Source organism: Numenius arquata, chromosome 8 (assembly GCF_964106895.1).
Source record: "Numenius arquata chromosome 8, bNumArq3.hap1.1, whole genome shotgun sequence".
NCBI lineage: Eukaryota > Metazoa > Chordata > Aves > Charadriiformes > Scolopacidae > Numenius > Numenius arquata.
This window is the reverse complement of record NC_133583.1, coordinates 8186672-8206953: the sequence shown is the minus strand read 5'-3', so window position 1 is coordinate 8206953 and position 20282 is coordinate 8186672. Positions and strand designations below refer to the sequence as shown.

The 20282-nt window shown below is 45.4% G+C and overlaps 1 protein-coding gene across 2 annotated transcripts; it reads right to left on the bottom strand.

The window, feature by feature from the left end:
* Positions 1-9516: 9516 nt before the first annotated feature.
* Positions 9517-19741, bottom strand: THOC7 (THO complex subunit 7). Of its 2 annotated transcripts, none has more exons than XM_074152066.1 (8): positions 19500-19741; positions 18949-19066; positions 17983-18110; positions 17547-17633; positions 16105-16162; positions 12534-12600; positions 12340-12409; positions 9517-11144 (listed from the first exon to the last, which is right to left on the bottom strand). In XM_074152066.1, exons 1-8 carry the CDS (start codon positions 19516-19518, stop codon positions 11077-11079), a joined length of 615 nt encoding a protein of 204 aa, XP_074008167.1. In that variant the 5' UTR covers positions 19519-19741; the 3' UTR covers positions 9517-11076. The 2 variants fall into 2 exon arrangements, with proteins under 2 accessions (XP_074008167.1, XP_074008168.1); XM_074152067.1 differs by having other exon boundaries at positions 10303-11144; positions 17983-18104; positions 19500-19645.
* Between the last annotated feature and the right edge of the window lie 541 nt (positions 19742-20282).

Here is a 20282-nt window from a genome sequence, read left to right as displayed (position 1 = left end):
TTATGCCTATTGAAGCTTTGTTTAAAATGTATTTTTAAATTTTACGTAATAATTAAATAAATCCCCACTGGTACTTAATGCACCTTCTAAACAGAGCTCAGCAAAGCTGCTCAGTGGTACTGAACAATAACTGCTCCAGAGCTTTGAAGGTGGAAAGTGTTAAAGCATCACCCTGTCGGCTTCAGTGTGATGGGAGAAAGCCCAGCAAGATACTTGCCGGCCTCAGGATGTCCCCACCCCATGCCGCGACAGAGGAGTCATTGAAAGTCAAAGGAAAGCCCACTAACTCGTTAACATACGGACTTTACTGAAATTTCCCCAAAGCTTTTAATAGGCAAGAAACACATCTTAATAAGCAAGAAGTTAAAAAAAAAAAAAGAAAAAAAAAATCCCTAAAACTTTAATTGCTGGTCTATAACTCAGGAACTGGCAATCTCACATGTAACGGGTCTGCTGTACAGCTGGATTGTCAGCCACTGAAGATATTAGTTTATAATTAAAATGCTGGCAGTTCCTTAATTATAGCACTGCTACAATATCATTCACCGCTGTAATTGTTTGCCTTTCTGATAGGGAGCATGAGTAATTATTTTTCTTCGGGATTTTAAAATAAAATATTATTGGTCATCATGTCCATCTGTTGGATGAGGAATGTACCGTGCCGGTGCCATGCACAGCGTGAGCCCTCAGCGGGTGGCTCTGCGGGCTAAGCTGCTTCCAGAGAGAAAAGTTTTGGGGTGAGGTTTTCAGCCACCCAGGATGACAGTGGAATAGGACCTGATGTGGTGAACACTGGGGTTGCTCTCTCCCCTTGGCTGCTGGAAAGCCAGGGTGGCTGCGCCAGTGGCATGGAGGTGGTAATGCTGTCTGAGAGCTTGGTTCCAGTCTTATGTGAGGTCCTACCTCTTCATTTCCTATTTTGCTGCTATAAAAAAAAAAAAAAAAGCGTCATTAATAGAGGAGCTTTTTTTAACCTGTTCACTGCTTTTTCTAAATGAGCAGTAGCAGAATTGCAGGCTAACATCGGTGGCCAGATCCTGGCACTCAAAGCACCGATAGCACGTCTGGGCTGGGCGGGGGCCAGTTCGTGCCATGACCACAAGGCAATGGCACAATGGCCAGCAAAGGAAAGTCAATCAGACAGTAAGGAATAAAAATTTCCCAATGGGAATTGTTAAGCATTGGAACTGGGGCCCATAGAGGCTGTGGGACCTCCACCTCTGGGGACCCTCAGATACTCAGGTCCAGGCTCTGAGCAACCTCACCTAAACCTGAAGCTGGCCCTGCTCTGGGCAGGAAGTTGGACTAGAGACCTCCAAAGACCCTTTGCAGCATGAATTATTGAGCGATCCTGTATGGCTGGTTCAGGTACCTTACCTTTACCTGTGAGCTAAGAAAAGGCAGAGAGGAGCAGGTCACCTGGTGTGCAGGAGGGGACAGGATGGACATGCAGCATCCTCGCAGAGCGCCCAGGCACGCCAGGTCCCGTGCACGCCCACCAGGAGCTACTCTGCTGTGGAGCCCCAGGGACAGACACCTCAGAGCAATTCAGTGTCTTTCTGGCTTGAGCATATCATCCAAGGAGCTTTTCAGGATTTTAGCGCATAGACACAACCTGCTCCTGTTGCGCTTGCGGGGAATTGCTGCTGAAATTAATGAGCAGGAGAAGGACCGGGTGCTGAACCCGTCCCCCTGCAGCTGACGCAGCTAATAGCAGGCACAGCAACAGGCAGGTACCAATTTGGAGATAACACAACCAGGAATCTTTCTTGTCTCATTTGCACTGACGTATCCATGTAATCAGTTCATTTTAGTCGGTTACTGTTATTTCTCAGCGAAATTGCTGCTCTCTGCTCCCCGTGCCCAGTCTCTTACCCCACCGCTCCCCTGAGAGATGAGTAATTGTAAAGCAAACAAGCGGAGGAAGTTTGACAATGGGTAATAACAGGACAATGCGAAATAGCAAGGTAGCTGAACTTCCCAGTGCTTCCCCAAGTGTGAAGACAAATAATGATGAGTATTTACTCCTCCGCTGTGGCTCTGTATTTGTGTTGCTGGTGGAGGTGTGGCAGTGGAAGAAGCGGAGGGGGGTTTGGGCTGGCTCGGTGGAGAAGCCGTGGTAGCAATGGCTGGTGAGGCTTTGAGCCACAGCCAAAAAAAATGGAAGCCACTGAGATGTGTGTGTTGATTTAATCAGTTTAAGTTTCCAGAAGTGCTTTCGTATAGTGTACCTGGCAGTCTGCAAGGCTTCTAGTTGCAGGGATGTGTGTGTGTGTGCACACATGTGTGTATACATCCTTATAAAGAGGGTAAAGGTCTGGTCCTGGAGAATGGGAACAAGGCAGGGACAATCAGCTCACAGTTAATTTTCTTTGCTTTTCCTTTATTTTTTGCTTTTTTTTTTTTTCTTATTTCAGCTCTTCTAAGAAAATAAATCCACTGTCTCGAATCTCTTACATGGTCATTCCCCATAGGCAATGTAGTGGTTTAATGCTACAGCCTGTCTTTGAGCACTCTACCCTGAGGGTTTGTTATATTTCAGCTGTCTCTCCCTATGGAGCTGTGTCCTGCAGTGGCTTTTTGCCCACAGCCAGGCTTGGTTTGCAGCTGGCTGCACGCAGGTTACAAGTTTTTTGAAGTCCTCTGCTTGCTACTTGCATTAGCAGGAGAAAGTAAATATTCCCACTGCTCGTTAGTAATTCGCATCCTCAGGCACTGTTAATGGCATAAACCATCAATCAGTTGGCAGCAGGCTACAGCGGGGATTGGCACACTTGAAAAACCCATGGCATCGGATTAAAAAGCATCCACAGTCCAAGTAAACACTGGTGAAGCCCAGGCCAGCGGGAGCAGGCAGCTCTGGGCAGACCCTGCTGCCATGCTGGGTGGGCAGTGTCCCTGACGTCCCTCGCTGCATTGCCAAGGCTGGGCTTGCACCCCACAGCCTTTCTGTTGGTCCCGCAGTCAAAACTGTGTGGAAATACTTTTGATTTCCTTAAGATTTTTCCCTCAAACCATGCTGTGATGTTTTTGTTCTTTCTCACTTGAATTTTTTTATCTGATTGCTTTTAGAATCATAGAATGGTTAGAGTTGGAAGGGACCTTAAAGATCATCAAGTTCCAGCCCCCCTGCCATGGGCAGAGACACCTCCCACTAGACCTGGTTCCTCAAAGCCCCATCCAACCTGGTCTTGAACACCTCCAGGGATGGGGCATCCACAACTTCCCTGGGCAACCTGTTCCAGTGTCTCACCACCCTCACAGTAAAGAATTTCTGTCTGGTATCCAATCTAAATCTCCCCTCTTCCAATTTAAAACCATTGCCCCTTGTCCTGTCACCACTCTTCCTGGCAAAGAGTCCCTCTCCGGCTCTCCTGTAGGCTCCCTTCAGATATTGGAAGGCTGTTATAAGGTCTTCCCAGAGCCTTCTCTTCTCCAGGCTGAACAACCCCAGCTCTCTCAGCCTGTCTTCACAGGAGAGGTGCTCCATCCCTCTGATCATCTTTGTGGCCCTCTGCTAGACCCGTTCCAACAGGTCCATGTCCTTTCTATGTTGAGGACTCCAGAGATGGGCACAGTATTGGCCACAGTTTAGCAAGCTCCATGCATTGTTTTCAGCCAGATCACAGGACCAGCGGTGTTTCCTTCTTAAAGCTTGCCACCACTCTGTCCCCAAAGAGAAGTGCTTGCTGGGTGCTAGCTGCAGCCCTTACATGATATCAGCATCATGAGAGAGGCCTGAAATACAGGTGAATTGTTTTGTTTTATTACATATTACATTATTTGGTGTTGGAAGGTATAGGCATACCAGTGTTAGCTGATGGGCTTGTGGGATTGGGATCTGGGTTTAGTCCTATCAAGCTTAGGGAATGTCTCTATCTGCTTCTTGAGGGACACTGCAGTGGAACACAAATCCCTTTTTTACATCTCTTTATGTTCAGTAAATATGCTGGCTATTTACTGTGTTGGAGTAAGGAGATTACACGAGTGTTTTTCCTCACGTGCCTTGAGATCCTTGGCTGTTGCTTGGTGTACTCAGTGAAGCCGCTGGCAGGTTTGATGGGTGAGGAGCAAGGGAGAGAACTTAATCACAAGTTAAATACAAATATAATCTGCCTATTCAAAGAGGGATTTGCTGTCTCTTGCAGCATCCTCCTGAATGAGTAATACTGAAAAGCCAAATCCAAACACACCCCAAATACAGCTCTCTGCTCGCCCAGCTCTTTGGCACAGCCTTTACACCCAGGGAGGTCCTGGAGACCTCTGCCCGTGTGGCCAGCCTGGCTCCCTGTCCCCCCTCGCTGCCACCCCCTGCCCCGTGTAGACAAGCAAAGGACCCACAGGCGTTGCCAGACGCGTCTCAGTGTACAGGGAGAAATCTTCCTTTGGCTTCAGTGGATTTTACGGGGCCGGGAAAGGTTGGTCCTGGTGATTTTGTTCTCTCCATCAATGTGCCAAAGAGCGCTGGGAAGAACTTGCTTTTATATATGAGAAATGGTGTGAATATGTGCCCCTGACAGGATGAGTCCTGAGGTGCAGTTGTCTCGTTCTTCTGGTGAATCCTGCTGCTGTTACATACCAGCAAACTGGTTTGATGCTCACATTTTATTTGACTGAGGCACGGATCTCCTGGGGAAGGTTTCTGTTATCAGAACCATCAGTTTGTCTTCAATCACTTCTCAAGTCACCTCAATAAAATGTCACGCTGATATGTCAGAAGGGCAGAGATCTCACACAGCTCTACAAGCTTTGAAAAATAACCAGCACGTATCAGCCAGCCTGGGGAAAAGCTCCAGCATAACCCGTCTACCAACACTGGGGTGTTTGTGGATGTGTAGGCAGGCAGTGGATGCTTCTATCATGGGAGATGTTCCCACTGTGGTTTTGCACCTTGCTGGGTACTGGGGACACTAATGAGATGCATGGCGGGGGTGGTGGCCCCAGTGTTCCACGGCTTTTCCCATCTCCAAAAGTCACAATTGATACGAAAGCTTTCTGTGAGTTCATGCAGAATGAGTCAAAAGGTACTGATGCTAGCAGGCGCTAAGAAAAAGAAAGAAATCAAGACTTTTTCTTTTTCCCAAGTTTCATTTCAGATAAGTTAAAACATCTCCATCCCTGAATTTTCACCACATTGTAAAAGTTTCCTGAGCGTAACTGGGAGAAGCTGCTCTGGACAGTGGTGGTTGTTTCCATGTGTTGTGTCTAAACTTGTCTCTTGTGCTTGGTAATCAACCAGAGGCTTTTGGTTTCAGCTTTGAAGCTTAGTTTCATTTGGGAGTTTTTTCAGCAGCAACACAGTGCTTTAGGGAAAACATTTTGTTTGGAATAGGAGGTAATGCATGGGGATTTTGGGGCAGCAAGTTCAAGGTAAAGATGAATTTCACTTAGGTTCATGTAAGGAAGTTTAAGCATTAAGTAGTAATGCTTTATGTAAGAGCATTGGAAAGGTGACTGCAGACAACTTGCCCTGCCAACTCATAAATTATATGTTGTTTTTTTGTTCCAAAAGGGCTACTAGTGGAGCCTATTTGTTACATGCAGTACACATTGTTATTTCCAGCATGTACTTACGATGAAACAGTTTTTTTGTTGAGAAGAGCATGATCCTTTCTTCCTCAGTGATAAATCATCATTTTAAATTCTCTCAGTGGTGACTTTTCCATGGTGAGCAAACTGGCAAAGCAGAAAAAAGGTTGTTTAGTTGGTTTGTTTTTTATGTTTCCTTAATGTGAGAGGAATTTAAAAATGCGTGTGTCTGGGCTGCTGACTATTTTAGGAATTCTCACGCCGTATAACGCTTTTAGCAAACTTTTGCCAAGTTTCTCACTGTGATGCTGCAAATTCTGAGCATCCTGGTATTGAATGATCCTGAAATGTCTCTCGCCTTGGTCTCCGGCTGCTGGGACCGGGTGTGCTGGAGGCAGGACCGGAGGGTGCTTGACCTCTGCTGCGAGGACTGTCGGGCTCTGCTCTCCCTGTCCTTAGGTGGGAGGAGAGGCAGCTCAGAGGGTTTGGTGTCTGCTCTTTAACATCAGTAGGAAAATTAAATATTGGTTACCATCAGCTTGTGTCACATCACGGGGTACTACAAAGAGCAAAGGTTTCAGCATTGCACCTTTTGCTCCTTGGCAGTGTTGTATGTATTTTTGGGTGGTTTAGGAAAGGCTCTGAGAATCAGGGTGCTTCAGGTGGGACACTGAAAACCAAGCATGGTGGGTGGGTGAGCAGAGAAAACCCTCTGTGGCTTTTAACCACTGCAGACACTGGTGGGGCTGTCTGTGCATGGAAAATTGAAACATAAATTTAAAAAAAAATGTTTAAAAAGGACATGGACAAGTTGACCACGAGCCAGAAATGTGCCCCCGCGGCCAAGAAGGCCAGTGGTGTCCTGGGGCGCTTTAAAAAGAGCATGGCCAGCAGGTAGAGGAAGGTCATCTTCCCCCTCTACTCTGCCCTTGGGAGGCCACATCTGGAGTACTGTGTCCAGTTCTGGGCTCCCCATTTTAAGAAGGACAGGGAACTACTGGAGAGAGTCCAGCAGAGGGCTGCAAAGACGATCAGGGAACTGGAGCATCTCTCTCATGAGGAAAGGCTGAGACCTGGATCTGTTTGGCCTGGAGCAGAGAAGACTGAAAGGGGATCTCATCAATGCTTATCAATATCTAAAGGGCAGGTGTCAAGAGGATGGGGCCAGACTCTTTTCAGTGGTGCCTGGTGACAGGACAACGGGTGACAGGCACAACCTGGAACACAGGAAATTCCATCTGAACATAAGGAAAAACTTCTTTGAGGGTGTCAGAGCGCTGGAACAGGCTGCCCAGAGAGGCTGCGGAGTCTCCTTCTCTGGAGAGATATTCCAACCCGCTCTGGATGTGTTCCTGTCCAGCCTGCTCTGGGTGACACACCTTTGGCGGGGGGAGTTGGAGGAGATGATCTCCAGAGGTCCCTTCCGACCCTGGGGACCGTGATGCTCCAGCCGGGGAGGCGCTGGGAACGGACACCGGGGCCGGTACCGGTGAGCGGCGGCGGCCTCTGCTGCCCCCTGCCGGCCGGACCGGGAACCGCCCGCCCGGAGCTCAGTGACCCGGGGGGGTGGGTTCGTGCGTGGGATGCCGTGGGGAGGACGGTGTGTTAAACACGGAGGGGGCCCGTGGAGTCTCTGCAGGTAGTTTTGTGCCGGTGGAAATGAGGGAATTTGGCATTTAGAGCCGATGGGGTGTAACGGAAACGGTCCCGGTCTCCTGCCTCTGCCGCGCTTGGGCTGGTGCTGGTCTGCGAGCGGTGAATCATTTCGGGAGCGGGTTTCGGAGCTGTGGGTGAGCACACGGAGCCGAACCCTTGGGTGGTGAGAGCCAGCGCATCACCTCGCCGGCAGCCCCAGCTTGCCCAAGAGCTGCAGCGGTTTGTGTGATCCAAACGCGTGGCCCCACACAAAAGCTACACCAAACACAAACGTAACAGATGCAGAAAACCAAGTTTGCTTCAGAGTTCCTTCCTCGTGGGTTCCTCAGTTAATACCAGCTCCTGCCATCCCGCCGGCACCACCGGCAGCCACTGCCCAACGCAACCAGCTCTGCTTCTGGTGAGGACAGACCTAGAGCTCCTCCTGTGAAGCAAGCCCTCTGTCATTTTGCCCTGCGGAGGCGTAAGGCCCCTCATCCTTCCCTCCAGGACTCCGCTAACCTGGACAAAAACCACGCCATGCTGTATCCCTGGCTTTAGGATCGCTCCCAAGAACCCAGGAAGCTCCTCGATGCGAGGACGCTGAGCCCCGTTGGTGGGGACGTGTCAGGTCCCAGCCCTTGTGCTCCTATTCCCCCAGCAGCCTCACGCTGCCAGGCCGTGCCACCTCCTGCTGCCTTTGTGCCCACCGCCCACGGGCAAGCGGATGCCACCGGGGCAGGGTGGACATCGGGGTGTCTGCAGGCAGGCTGGGGTGCGTGCCCCGCTCCAGACCCTCTGCTCCCAGCCTGGCTTTGCCTCCCGGCTGTTGTGGTACAGGGGGACAGGAACAGCCTTTTTGTTCTGCCTGTGCTCAGTGCCTAGCAACAGGCGGGTCCTGCGCCGCGGGTGGTGCTTCTAGGTGCTTCTGCAACACAGATAATAACGTTTATTAAAATAGACTTGGAGACTGGGAGACGAAGGCTGAGGTAACCCAAGAACATGTTTGACAATCGGGACGAAGCACGAAAAGGTGGAGCGCCGCTCTGTTGCTAACTTGCTTTCCCTGGGGTCTGCTGTGTACCTACATTTAAGTGGTTCATACACTAGTACGGTATTTCCCTAATGCACGTATTCTAGAAGATAAAAATCGCAAGTTCCCAGAGCAAAACTAACAGTACTTGCCCGTATTTCTGAATGTCTTTCCTTTTTATCCATTTTTTTTTTTTTTTTTTTTTAAACTCACAAAAAAAGGAGAACCCCTTGAGACTCGAGTAAAGGAGTAGGTGAAAGGATGGTAAAAGTCAGCTGTGGCAGCTGGAAAACTTACATGACAAGTATCTAAAATGATTAGTAATTCCTACCTCATAAGTCTTTGTGCAGGTAAGCAGCATCATAGCAGGACCGCTCTGCAGGCAGGGATGACACAGTGAACACCATCCGTGCCTTGGAAACAGGGCACAAACAGAACTTCAGCAGCAGAATAAAGGGGGTGGAAGTATCTATTTCCAACATAAGCAGAGCAAATATGAACGTGGAACTTGGGGCTTAATAACAGAGCAGGTTAAACCTTGCCTGGTATTAGAGTGTCATTTGGGTTTGTTTCTCTTTTGGCGCAAATCTGACGTTCAAGAGGTTGGAGGTATCAATACTGGGGAAAAACAGAGCAGAGATTTCAGATGTCCCACTGAGGCTGGATTTGCAATGAATTGATGTCACTTTTTTGGGGGGGTTGCTCTCCGAGGCAGCGTGGTGACATCACCCTCTCGCTGCCACATTGCGCTGGGGCAACGCGGTTGTCTCGGGTGGTAATTGCTGTTCAAGATGGCATCACTGTAATTCCAACTAGAACATACTCCTCGCTTTGCCGTGCGTTTGTACTGCTTCTCTTCTGTACAGCTTTTGTTTCTGCATGTGTATTCCGTACCAGAGGGACACACTTGTGCACTGGAACGTTTCTGGCCAGGTTCTACACAGGAAGCGTGAGTTCTGAGCTAAAATACTTGAGCGATCCCAGTAATTTCCAAAGAACTGAGTAAAACAATGAATGGAAAAAACTGAGGTTTTCATAACAGGGCTGTTACAGAGACCATTTTTAGCTGGTAAATGTCATCCACCTCTGCACCAAAATACAATCCAGGTAGCTCATGGGGGTGTCTTTCAAGCACAAAAAGTTAATAAGCTTTAAAAGTGTCTTGAGAATTTGTCATTTATGATCTTCAGAACTGATACATTCATGAAAGTGACTCCTCCCTGATTTGGCAATAATTTAGTATTGCTGCTTTACACAATATTTTACCATTCACTGTTGTTAGGAGGGGGGAAAAAAACACAGAACAGTAAATACTTTTTGACAGTGTATTTGTCATATTAAATCCCCTTTGTTTGCTCACCACTTCCCCCCATCTGCAGAATTTGCAGTGCACGAGCAGCAGTGCATGTCTCCACAGGCTCTACCTGGCAAACCTGAGCCTCCCCTGTGTTCCGAGTTGACCAGCTGTGAACTAGAAGCCTTTTGACAGCTTATTAGTCCAGGACTGCACCGAGCTCCTGAAGTTGTAGGACTTCTCGTTCAGCTGGCTTGCCTTCAGCAAACTTGGAATGTGAGCAAAACAAGCTCAGATATGTCTGTTCAGCCCAACGCACACAGATCCACGGCCACTGAGAGCAGGAATTATATGGCATTTAGACTATAGATGTTCAATCCAGATGTGCTACAATCCTGGGAATCCCCGTCAGCTGTCACCTAGTTTGAGGAGGAGTCTGTATTCGGTGTAACCTCGTTGTTTTACTTTAACCCCCTACACTTATGACTCAGCCTGAGCGAGATCCAAAATGTGTTCCTTTACCTAAACCACTGGAAGGCTTCATTTAACAGGTGCTTTTAGAACACGGCTAACAGGCAGTGACATGACCTACTGCTGCCCCTTGTTCCTTACTCCCTGCCATACTCAGTCTTGTTGGGAAGGTCGAAATCTATACTTCCCACCTCCCAACAGCCTGCTGCAGGATGATCCAGAGGATAGACTCCACCCTCCCTCTTAATATTAAAAGTATCTGAGATTCTTTAACATGATGATTGCCGCTCTACTGCTTTGGTTTGTTGTCATACGGAAGGAAGGGTTCCACCATCTATTTCAGGAACAATGATGTATTTCATAACAGTCAATTGACAGCTTGAATCCAGATTATAAATGGTATCAGGATTAGATGCCTGGTTCTACAAGAGTGAAGCTTTTAAATTGCAGTTTTCAATGTGTGAGTTTTGATGCGGTTGCACAGAACACAGCATACCGAGGCTCAGAACACTGCAGTTCTCTGCATCACCTTAAGGGAAAAAATAAAGCTAGAACAGTATGATTTTTGTTGTTTTACACCCCTTCACAAGCACTAATTAATTCTGTTTATATGAAACTAGAAAATTCTAGTCTATTCACAGGTAAGTTCTAAAATGGCAGCAACTTCAAAAAATTTAACATCCTACTTCCTTCAGTTTTGGGTCCCATCTGGACTAGGGTATGGAAGCTGGGACTCGTGCAAATATGCCTTGCCCTCAGTCCAATGTCAATTAAGTAAAGGAGCCCTTACTAAAAATAGGAAACTCTTTGTAAACACCTTTTATTGACAATGTTTTGCAAACACCTTAGTTCACAAGTACTGTGCAGAAGCTTCATCCGAATAACCAAAATATATTTCTTGTCACAAATTACAAAGTTTGTGGGTTAACACAAAGCGCCTGTCTGCACACATCTGTAACTGCTTTCCCCTGAAGCATAAGCAAAACAAGTTATTTTTGTATAAAAATTCACAGAAGCAGTAGAAAACTATTTTTCAGCTCCGTCTCTCTTACTGTTTGTTTCAACACAAAGTAAAAACACTTGGACCTTCTTCAATAGCATAGTCAGTATTCATCTACTGTTTGGTCTCTGTTTCCATCTGAGTTTCTTGAGATTCTTCAGCTTCTGAAAGCTTTTCATCATCTAAAATTCAATATTACCATTAGTCAAACATGCTTGGTTATAGCTACAAACTATACTGCAGAATTGTGTCCCACTTAAATATTTTACCTTGATTGCCTTAAACGTGCAGTTCAGTATCAAATTATACAAAATGCTACATTCAAACAAACAAACAAAAAACCTTCAAAGTTTTTAAGGCTGTTATCTGTAACGGTTATTATAGGAAGCATGCGGTAAATTCTATAGTATCAATTTAAGCAAACAGTACTGGATTGCTTCAAATTACATGCCTTCTCTTTGCTTATTAATGGTTTATTTCAAACCGAAGCTGTGCCCTTCCACTCAAATGTTACTTCCTTCACAAACTTCTAGAAGCTGAAAGGTAATCTATACATTCACGTGAAAATGTATTTCAGAGACTAATACTTAAGCAAGTGTTAGTAACACATAATAACAATAACCTTCTGCTAAAGTGCACCCAGGATTAGCAGTTCATTCTGCTTAAGAAGATCTAGATGGCCTTAGAGAATGAAAGTCTGCTCTTATGGCCATCTATGTATGTTAATCAGGTCATGCTCAAAGGCTATACCAATTATTCCATCTTGGAAAGACACAACAAAAATCCAGCAAATAGTATTTAGAACAATATTATCCATATTAGAGAATGAAAAGTAAGCACTCATTTGAAAATATTATGTATTTGTCTAACAAAAGACGAGTATGATTAAATTCCTGAATTTAGCTCCTGTGTAGTCCCTACTCTATTACAGCCTCACTGTCTGAGTAGGTAAATCATTTAGCTTTCCTGTAGTCCAGTTGCTTTTTAGTAAAGCCTCAAACGATACCGTGATGGCAGTCACATGTTCAAAACTACTGAAACAGGAATTAGACAAATGACTTTGGAAACTATGCGCAAAAAACCAACCTCAAATTGCTATTCTCCATCCCCACATTTTAAGGAAGTCTGTTGCCTACAGATTAATCTGAAGCTATTCAGGAAAAGGCATGGTGGCCAGCTTGTAGAACAAAAAAAAAAAAAACCAAACCTCTGAGCAGTCTCAGGCTCTGGACAACTACTGGGAAAAAAAATGCCACGGATGCAAGAGGTCACCAACCTCAATTGCACAAAGCCAGCCCACTGCTGGAAGCTGTGATTCCTTTTGATCCGCTGAAACTCAACTCAGTTATATATATATTACTTAAGAACACCACTTACTTTCCAGGGTTTGCTGAAGCTCGTGGATGGTGCTCAGCAGAACATGAAACTGCTTTCTTCTCAGCTCCAACTAGAATGATAAAATACATATTTTAGCAAACAGAGAGCACATACAGCCAAACAACCCATAGCGGATTCTCCATTAATTATCTTCCTAATAAATAATTATATCGCAATCTCTGTGAAAAACCTACCTTATCCTCAACATTTTCTTTAATGTGAGAAAGATGCTGCAGTTCTTTTCCCAAAGCTTCCAGCTGCCTGAAAAGAAATTGCCATAGTATTTTTAAAGAGTTCTGTAGAATTCTTGAAAAATAGATTTGAAATAAGTGGAGGAAAAAGAACCATTAAATAAACAGCACAGGTAAACAAAGCATAACAAATGAAATGACAGAGACATAAATGTTAAACTATTATGTCATAAACTTGTAATTTCAGGAGTTTTACAGAAAACAAGGCCTCCAAGCTTGAATACAGTTGTACACTGGGCATTTGGACTGTAACAATTCAGTCCCGCCACAAACATGCTATTTACTTAACCATACAATGAAGGTTAAAGAAGTAGGTTACATTAAACACCCATGGCATTTTCACAGGCTTCACTACCTCATAGATTTCTTTATGTTGACATGAGTAGATTAAATAAAAACATAGCATACTTGATTAACCTACATACCCAACATACAAACACAACAATTCCCAGACACAACAGTTGACCAAACAGAGTCAAGTGCTTTATGTCTGACAATGCCCTGATCAGACTGGATAACCTGTAGACTTTACTGTAGGCATATGTAGAATATAGCTTATGCCCCAGCACACAAAATTTAGCACTGTGATCCATATAAGTACTCACTTCTTTCTCAAATACCAGTTTTTACTTTAATTGACAGCCTCTGGCATTAGGAGATAAAGGAAACATGCAACACCTATAATCTTCATTATTATTCATATCCTTTTGAAATACATAATCTTTCAGCACCTCTTCAGGCTCTTTCTGCAAGCATTTGATTGTTTTGTGTTCTCACTTGGACCCACCATGAACAACCACAATCCTTTTTGAGGAGGGGCAAAGAGTAACAGGTACCATCACGTACACTAGCTTTCCAACGAGGACGCAGCATCAAGGCTTACACTCAAACCTCTGGTTTGGCCCATCTACTTTTCCTCCAATGCCTACCATAATTTATGCTCCATGTAATGAGAATAATCTGTTTCTTTCAAGGTGAAGTGGACTGACGCTGACCATCCCTGATTAATTAGCAGGTAGATCCATATCAGGGTCAGCAAGGGAATAGAAGGTGTTTTTTTCCTGAAGCACTGACAGCTGCTGCAACTGGTCTAGGCAGGGAACCACAAAAAGGCCTCCAGCCCAAAGTAACTCATGATGGCTGGGAAAAAGGTCTGTTTTAGCGCTACCTGAGAGTGTTGTCTTATTTTTGAGCCAGTATGCTTGGTACCTTGAAAGGAACGCCTGAAAGAGGGCTGGGTGTGACATTATCCCTTCCTATAACACAAACAGATGAACAGCTTATAGGCTCATACAGTGATTTCGCTAGAATTTGGGTTCTAGTTCCTGAAAGACTTCTATTTGGCCAAATCTTGCTATTTCCATTGTGCTGTCAGGTATAAGCAGACTGTGAGAAGACATGCGATTTTTTTTCTAGTAACATCCAAGCTACATCTGGAATTTTACATCTTCTACTTTCCACTCCAGAGAATCTTTGCCCAGCCTTCTCATTTTTGTATCTCCTTTTCTAAGACTCAGTGTCCTCATAACAGCTCTTCTGATACTGCATTTAATTACACTGTGGGCAATGCCATTTAGTAGTTCAGCTCCTATCACCTCCAGAATTGGCTCCTGTGCATTACTTGTGACTAAGCTGATAACAGCTCTCTTCTTTTATGCTGTATGACTAGTCGTTCCAAGAAACAGTACCTTAAAAGCATAAAGAAAGTATTTTTCTGAACTTTATCCTATTGTGCCATATGACCTGCAAAAGCTATAAATGTAACTCTCACAATAACCTCTTGTGAGGAGAAATGTCACGGTTTTTCTCAAGTGTTTTTAGTTATTAAGATTTCCACGAAAAGCGTGACATTGTTAGTGAGGCTTCCTCCATTCTGATTAAAGGGTGGTCCTTCTTGGTTCATAGTACCTTTTCTGTCTACTTTCCTCAAACTGGAGAGAGAAGAAGCCTTGTAATTAAGACATTGGATGAAAACTTCATTTAGTTCCTGTATTTGAAGTCTACTCACTTGGAGAGGTCAGTTAAAGCTATAATACCTATGGACCAAGCTCCTTTTGAAAATGTTCCATTCTGTTACTATGTCCTATTTCCCCATCTGTAAAATGGGGGAATCGCACTCTGCTATAGTTAATGCCTGTGTCATAGACTACAGATACAACAGACTTTAAGAACAAGAGGACATACACTGCAGCCATTCTTCCAGTGGATGAACACCCTGGTATTTCTAACTGTAATATACGCTCCTAAAGAGATGATAAAATTGTTTAAGAAAAGACAAAATGCCAAATCTACTAGCTGAAACTTATCACAAGAAACTTATGCTTGGATGTGCTAAGCAAAATTAGAACAACCCCACCAAACCTGAACAACCTGGCATCCTCTAAGAAAAAAAAAATACTATCATTTAGTTGTTTCCATTCTTAATCAATTGACTTATCTGAAAAACTTCACTTTTGATAATTGACTATTATGAAGCCTCACTTGATAAATGGCACATGCTGACTAATGAACTAAGAAGTAGTCAAGCCTCATGAGAATTGCGTGTAATAATCAAAGTTGTGGTAATGAAATTAAGGTGCAAAAAAACAACACACAAGAAAGAAATGTGTGAAATTCCCAGTGGCTTATCGCTATTAAAATGCTATTATTAGGGTAATATAATCAAAAATGATCCTTTTGCTATAAAAGACCATGGAATGTGAAAAGACAGCCTCTCTCTCCAATTTCACTGAAAGTGGGCAACAGGACAGGTGCAAGCTGCACTTAAATAAGAACAGTAACCCCACGCTACATTTTTAATCAGGTTAAGAAGAACAAACTCATAGATGCAACGAGTCCTGGAGTGTTTCTGTGGATTGACAGAAGTTAAAAAGATTATCTCCCCACAACTGCCCAAAGCGACCCAAAAGCACAGCTAGTGAGCCCAATACAACAATGATACAAGCAATACTGTAAGTTACATGCAAGACGAGTTGGACAACAGGTAGGTCTAACCAGCGTGCCAGGGCAGGTTATACTGCGGTAGACAACGCAGTCATTTAAAACCGGGCACGCAGGAACAACTACCACAAGGAAAACATAAAAAAAAAACAACACCCTAAGAGCTTTCTCTCCTCCATTCTCTTACTCCACCTTACTTCCTTGTGTGTTATGTATTTGGTGTGACTACTGAATCTCTTGCTGGCACACTTTAATTTTCTCTCTCTTTTCTGGAGAAACCCATCCCTGGTAACCTGACATTAGGTTTGTATTTACATCCGAGTTCACTTATTCACCCTAATAATGCAAAAAATTTCAAATACAAAACAATTAGCAATGCTTCTGAACCCATACAGATGGAGATTAATTAAAGCAAGCTGGTAAGGGCACAATTTTAAAACGAAACCCAAGTTTTTCTTGTGTCAAATGAAATTATATGAAAGTGAGGAAAGGTCAAACTGAAACCAAGGAAATGTCAAATCTGGTGACATCCAGCTTACTGGCTTATTATAATTTAATGTAGTCTCATACTCACTTCAATGTTTCATGTCTGTCTGGATGGTGCTGTATAACTTTGGCCAATGCATCATATTCTGAAAGAAATTTAAATAGTTAGTCTAAATAATTCTGAAAATATAGATTCAAGACCCAAAAATCAGCCACCATAGAATAGTACAGATTCTTTCTCCTTCTTGAAAAATTGTTTTAACGTTTTTCAAATTTGTACATAACACCTTACATATATTAAAAAGTACGTGCAAATATCCAAATATAAAAATGTGTATAATTTATACCATGTTATAACATTTCAAAGTAGGTGATTACATCAAAAGAAACTTTATTTAAACTTCAAATATGACTGTAGGCCATTATCTACTCACTCAAACTTATCCAGTGCTAGTGATCTGTAAAGGATGAGGCCAGGAAACAGGACCTTTAGCAAGCTCTGCACACTTGGGTTTTTGTGTATGCATTTGTTTTAGATACAATCTAATGTTTATGTACAGATAATGGTGCTGATGAGATGTTACACATAAACATGCATGAGAAACAACAGGATTTTTTTAAAACTGTATTACACATTATGAATAATATTATGGTTATATATGGTTATGTACACCCTGATAGTAAGGTTGTACATAGCCAACTACCTCATTCACATGGAAAAAAATCAGTGCTGCAGGCTGGACAGAACATATCAAAAAGCAAACACTTCTTCTGTCTTTACAAATATAGGTCTGAACTCTACATTCTTACTGGTTAAGGTTCTTTTAATTTCCAGTTGAGTCTGAAATTATCCACGAAATTGATCAAACAGTTCTATTTCAAGCCTTTTATCTGTTATACTTCTAAACATTTTCTTTTTGCATTTCATTTATCAAGAAAAAAACAAATTCTTGCTTCTCCTCAATATCTAATCTTTTGATAAGACAGTATTACATAGAAATGCTTTAAGTTTCAATTGAAATTATCAGCACATACTTTTAATAGCAGGGGAAAAAATAGAGCTCTCAACAGGTATTCAGTAAGGACAGATACAGAGTTGTTGGGTGTGTAACTGGCACCACTGTCTCTGTGTACACCAAAACATTACCTTCCCTTAAGAGCTGAAGGAATACACTTGCTTAATCTTCAGTGCTGGGTGTAAGTCTATTCAACTCTTGTCTTGCTGTTAATAACCTGCCTCAGTTCTTCTCAAGTCACCTGAATTGTGACAGGATGCTTTTGGGGTTTTTCTTTGGCCTGAAAACATTTCTCTGAACTACTGTTTCAGGTTTTCCTGATGTTGCCTGTCGTTGAAATCTATTGGTTGAACCATCCACCAAAAACTTTCAGTAGTGGTTCTGGAACCCACCAGACTAAATATTCATGATGCCAGTATATTTCCCTTGCACTTTCAAAAATTTGGAATCTATTTTCTGATACAATAACAAGATAATGAAACCGACCAGTGTAAATACCGATATCGCTCCTTACCCTGGCGATTTTTTCGAATCCTTTTTGCTTGCAGGATTTGTTTTTTGCATTCAGAAATCTTCTCATGTGCTGCAGCTATACTATTTTCTTAAAATAAAAAAAAAAAGAGAGAGAGATACAGAGTTATATTGAAATCTTACAATACATGTAAACAAGCCATTCTGATAAAACTACGAAAAAATAAAGAGCTGTTTGTGGCATGGTGGCCTGCTACCTCCATCAGCTTCAATAGGTTAAAAAAAAAAAAAAAAAGCTTGTATTTGTGTGTTTTATATACTGATGAGATGCTTACAGCATCTGTATAAGCACTATCTATTAAGAAAAAAACCCAACAAACCACTCATCATACGTATGTATTATGTTCACCAGAACTGGCTCAAGCTTGTTCATAAGAGAAATTGTCAAACAGAAAACAGTAATATTTTCTAATCTTTACCTATATCCTTATAGATTTTTTCATAGTTTTCCATTTCTCTCAGGTTCATATCATACACCAGAAGAGTTTTTCCCATTGAAAATTCACACTGTGATAAAGTACTCAGCATTCGTTGGTACTGGCTGTAACTGAAAACAGACAAGATGTTTATTCCTAAGCAGCATAAAAATACCCCCTGCCTTTACAAAACAAAGCCTCATTGTAGCCTAAGGAACAGTTAAATAACAATTATTAAAGATAATAAAATAATTCAGAGATTCAACGTATAATTTTTTGAAAGTGCAGTTAGAAACATCGCACCCGTTAATTCTACCTTGTCCTTAAAGGTGCAAAGTGAGTATTAAAGCAATGGGCAAATCGGTCCAGGGGTTATAAACCTCCCAGCTAGGGCTGGCTGTGCGATCACCGATATTAATACTTTAATACTGCAGTACACACAGTCGTTATATCGTGTCCTCTGGGAATTTATACCCAGCACCCCACGGCAGAACACCATGTTGTCGCTCATCCCTTACTACTTTAGCCTGTTTTCTGAAACAAACAAACAAAACAAAAAAAAAAAACAGCAGCAAAAATACCAGTAGTACCACCCTTCCCTAACAGAACAAACGCAGAACTGCCAACTAAAATATTTGAGTCATGATCCTGTTATAATAGCGGGACTCCGGGACGGATCACGCAGCGGCACGACAATCCCCAGGGCGCTGGGGCTGTGGATTTCAGCCTGCAGCCCTCAGTAATTTCTGACCCCTCTAGAGACCTCCTCTAGTCCTCATGGCTGACCCCGCTGCTCGGCGTTTGGGCTTGGAACCGCCACAAAGCCGCACTGAAAAGCAGATGTATACATTTTAACATGGGTTGTTCCAAACCAGATCGAGCCCAGTTTTTCACTGTAATGCGAGCTAATCGGTTCCAAGACTAAAAAAAAAAATAAACAAACAACAAACCAAACCAGAAAACAAATACCCTTCCTCTTGAGATCCGGAATTACACCACTTAATGAAACTCTTCACCAACAAATTGATCCGCCTGTCGTCACCAGCACCATCGCCATCGATCAGAAGTCGCTTGCGGATAACTTCATCTGAGGAAAAAAACCTCCTGTTTAATGGCAGCCGCATCCCAGGCCCGAGCGCGGGTCCCAGCCCAGGCCTTCAGGGAACCATTCCCGGGGAGGATCCGTTAAAGAGGAGGCGTCCCCGGGCTGAGGGACCCTGGGGCCCGGGCGGAGAGGCCTGGGGGCGGAGGGCGCCCAAGGCCCGGGCGTGCCCCGGCATGACGGGCCCGGGAGCGGGGCTGCGGGGTCGGGGCCGGGATGGAGGCCCGTCTGCGGGGTGAGCGGCCGGGGGTCGGGGTCGGAGGGAGGCCTGAGGCCGAGGCGCGGGGACCTCTTCCCCGGAGAGCGGGGCGGGAGGCGAGGCGGGCCCGGCGCTGAGGGGAGCCGGGCTAGACCGGGGGTCGGGGAGCGGGGCGGCAGGCGCGGGGAGGGAGGGAGGAAGGAAGGAGGGAGGTCTCACCGTCGGTCACGGCCCCCATGGCGGCGAGTGCCGGAGCCGGCGGGGCGGCGGCAGCAGCGAGTGAGGTCAGCTTCCCACAATGCAGCCGGCGAGAGCGGCGGCCATGGAGGGGGAGGCGGCGGCGGTGGCTGGGGCCTGAGCCGGCTGGCGGCGGACGCGCGGCCCGGCGGCGGCGGCGGCTGCTGCGGCGGGGAGGGCCGGCGGGCGAGGCCTGCGCCCCGCGTGGAACCGGCCCCCTGGCGAGGGGCGGCCCCGCCAGGTGAGGGGCCGACGGGGGAGGGAAGCGGCGGTCCCCGCGCCCGCAGCCAGGCTCCACCTCCCCGCCCCCGCCACCGCGCCCCCGGCCCCGCCGCCCCCCGCCCGGGCCGCCCCGCCATGCCCCCGGCACATGCTCCCTCGCCCTCGACGCGATGCGGCGGGGAGGCCGCCGGGCCGGGGTTGCGCCTCGGCCGCCCTCCCGCCTCCGAGCGTCCTCCCGGGGCCACCATCGCCGTTGTCCTCCGTGGCCCCCTTCTCCCTTCACAGGGATCGGCCCTGCGAGGGTGGCGGTGACGGTGCAGGGGAGCAGGTGGATGGGCCTGCCGTGGTGCTGTGAGGGTGGTGGGACCCGCCATGGCGGCCGGAGGGAGCGGGAGTACTGGCCCTGTGGCGCTGGCTCCTTGGCGAGGGTGGGGAGGATGTGCCGGTGGCGCAGGTGTGAGGGAGCAGGGATGGCCTCCCCTGGACCACCCTTGGGCTCATCCCCACTCGGTGCTGGGAGGACACGCAGCAAGGGCCGGGGCG